The following is a 2,791-nucleotide window of genomic DNA, read 5'->3' on the forward strand; positions in this document are numbered from 1 at the left end:
CGGAGTTGCTAGCCCCGCGACCAACCCTCCTCCTTTCTCATCCTGGACTTCGGACCAGGTAATGGTGGTAGCATCCCTGCCGGGGAACGAACCCGGTGCCTTTGGATTAGAAATCCAACGCGCTATAGGGACACATAAAGGTTCATATTAGCGATTAAAACAGTGTATAATAAAATAATAGTTGCTGGGACAAATGGCTATCTAATTTTAAAAATATACACTCGATGCAATGGATCGGGCGTAGTTTAGGGATTAGCGTTCACGTACTATAAATCCAGGATTCACGGTTCGCGTCTCATTGCCACACAATTACGTTCCGCACTTCGGGGCTGTGAGTGCACTATAAGAGTAACAGTCAAATCCAACTATTCGATCAGAGGATTAGACATAGTAGCCCAGGATTTAACGACGGGTGTTATTGACTAACTGCCTTCCGTCTAATCTATCAGTTATAAAATTGAGTTTGGCTATGCGCAGATAGCTTATGTGTAGCTTTGCGCAAAACACTGAAACAAACAAACGAACAACACTTGAACATTGTGTGAGCATCGAAAGCCATGATATAAATAATTTCAGCAAAGTTTTTATCACAGAGGCATCTTTGTGTGAAGCAGACCTACACGACTTTTTGTCTGTTTCTTGATAAATGTTATCAAAAGACTTTGTCATTCATCGAAATGTCTAAAATGTAGAGTGAGGTGGAAATCCATTCACATAAACAGTGCTGTTTTCAAAGTGAAAGATGTTGTTGACCTACCATCATCAGCGTGTTCGTCTCTGTTAGTTCTAACATCTGGGCCAGAAACACCAAAATCTCATAGCTCGTCTCCCACGGAATCAGATGACGTTCTTTCAAGAGGTATTCTGTCATAGCCAGCATGACATCATAATCCAAGAGGTTAGCTTTGGCCAGCATCGAAGCATCAAACAGTAAGTTGGATCTATCTGCCGGAAACAGGGTCTGAAATAAATGCGGTCAACAAAATATCAGCTTTCTTATTCACATAAATAACGCTATGTACTAGAAAAATATGATAAAATTAGTTTTTATGCTTCTAGAGAAAAAAGAATAAAAATCCTTAACTCATTTATATAAAATACTAGAATTATGTTTACTTTTGACACTTAAAACACAGAAAACATAAAAAAAGCTATCTAATACAACATCAGAACTCATTGTAAAATTCGCTCCCTAATGGCACAAACAATCATTGTAAAATACAAGTCATAACATTGGCCAAACAATTATCTACCCAAACAACACATTTTAATTTAGTAAAACAATTCTTATTGCATTTTATTAATTTAAGGGTATTCCTAGAATGGATTAAATTAAGTCCAAATTAATCACTTTATTGTTATGATGCTTAGGAAGGTTTAGTTTCCGATTCAGAAGACAAATACTCTTCAAAGAAGGATTCTCAATAGGAAAAAAAAGAACAATGCGATATTTGTTGCAACTTCTTGTAAGCTTGAAATAGTCGGATGAACAATATCAAATTTTGACACAATCTATCACATATATCTCTCATATAAAACTTAAAACTGCCTTTTATACACACGAATACTGTTTAGTAAATATCACGGACATTATTTCTTCACAAGAGTTATAATTACAATCTTGTTTAATTACATACCTAATTAATGCAAATATCTTTCATTTCCATTTACAACTTAAAACAAAGAGCGACAGAAGAATTCATAATTAATATATGATATGATAATAAAACAAACTCATTAAATCCAAATAAAACAAAAAATGTGAATTGAAAATAAAATGCACGGATAAATTAAGGTGATTTTAACATTTTTCAATGAAACAGAGGATCAATTCTAGGCTCGATGATCATAATGATGTTTAATTTCGATCAAGATGACCTAATCCCGTTATTCTCGGGTACGTCGATTTTGTAGTATTTATCCTTTTTGAAAAACAAAAACAAAAAACATGAGGGAATCCTCAATAACAGCGGCACTTGAAATACTTTTAAGCAGAATTAGAGTAAATTAATCTATGAGATATTTTTTTACCTATATATTAGTTATATTTTTGTGCGCCAGCAATACCAAGCGTGGGGCGCGCGTATAACTGATTCGATTTTATTACTCATCAGGATTTTTACCAGCCTACCCTCAAATTGGAATTTATTTAGGCAGGATTAGAGTAAACTAGAGCACCGTGACCCGTTGGATCAACCAATATTCAGAGGTAATGAAGAATTCAAGCTAATTTCAATATTGCGTCGAAATTAAGATTTATTTTGAGATAATTTAATTAAATATTTCAATCCATTTGTATTATTCATAATTCAAGAAAAAATATTTGATTGTTGATCGGGAGTAAAAGGTAAGACCATTTCATTTTTCAAAAAAGTGAAGTAAGAAGTTTCGTAAAGAGCGCGAACGGTAGTGTGAATGATTTTTGACTGAGAAAATAAGCAAAGAAATAAACAAACATTCTCAGGGTTTTAGTAGTATAGAGATAGATTCTTCAAGATCTTGTTTTTGTCATCTTACGCCTTTTAATAAAGATGAGAACATTGACAGGGAAATAATATAATAGCCAATGCTCGGCGAGAGGTTTTCGTTTATAAAATGTTGTTGTTCTCGACTTGATTTTTATTTTATTACCTCGTCTCCATAGTTACTATTTGCATATAGTCAATAATATTGTAGGTCCATTTTATTGTTCTTCTTTCTACGCTTCGTTATAACACATTTTCATCTCATCATTTAGTTTCTGTTGTGCATATAGTTGTATATAAGATATTTTAAAGTGATTCATCAGGTG

General features: G+C 33.6%; 1 protein-coding gene across 1 annotated transcript in view; it reads right to left on the bottom strand.

Moving 5' to 3' along the window:
• Nucleotides 1-2,791, bottom strand: part of LOC106467285 (glutamyl aminopeptidase-like) — a gene marked incomplete at its 3' end in the record, with an annotated part of 64,929 nt that overhangs the window by 32,531 nt on the left and 29,607 nt on the right. The window contains 1 exon segment of the mRNA XM_013927621.2: nt 758-961. Within this exon segment, the coding sequence (XP_013783075.2) occupies nt 758-961 (204 nt within the window).

The sequence above is a fragment of the Limulus polyphemus genome, unplaced genomic scaffold, assembly GCF_000517525.1.
Source record: "Limulus polyphemus unplaced genomic scaffold, Limulus_polyphemus-2.1.2 Scaffold2555, whole genome shotgun sequence".
NCBI lineage: Eukaryota > Metazoa > Arthropoda > Merostomata > Xiphosura > Limulidae > Limulus > Limulus polyphemus.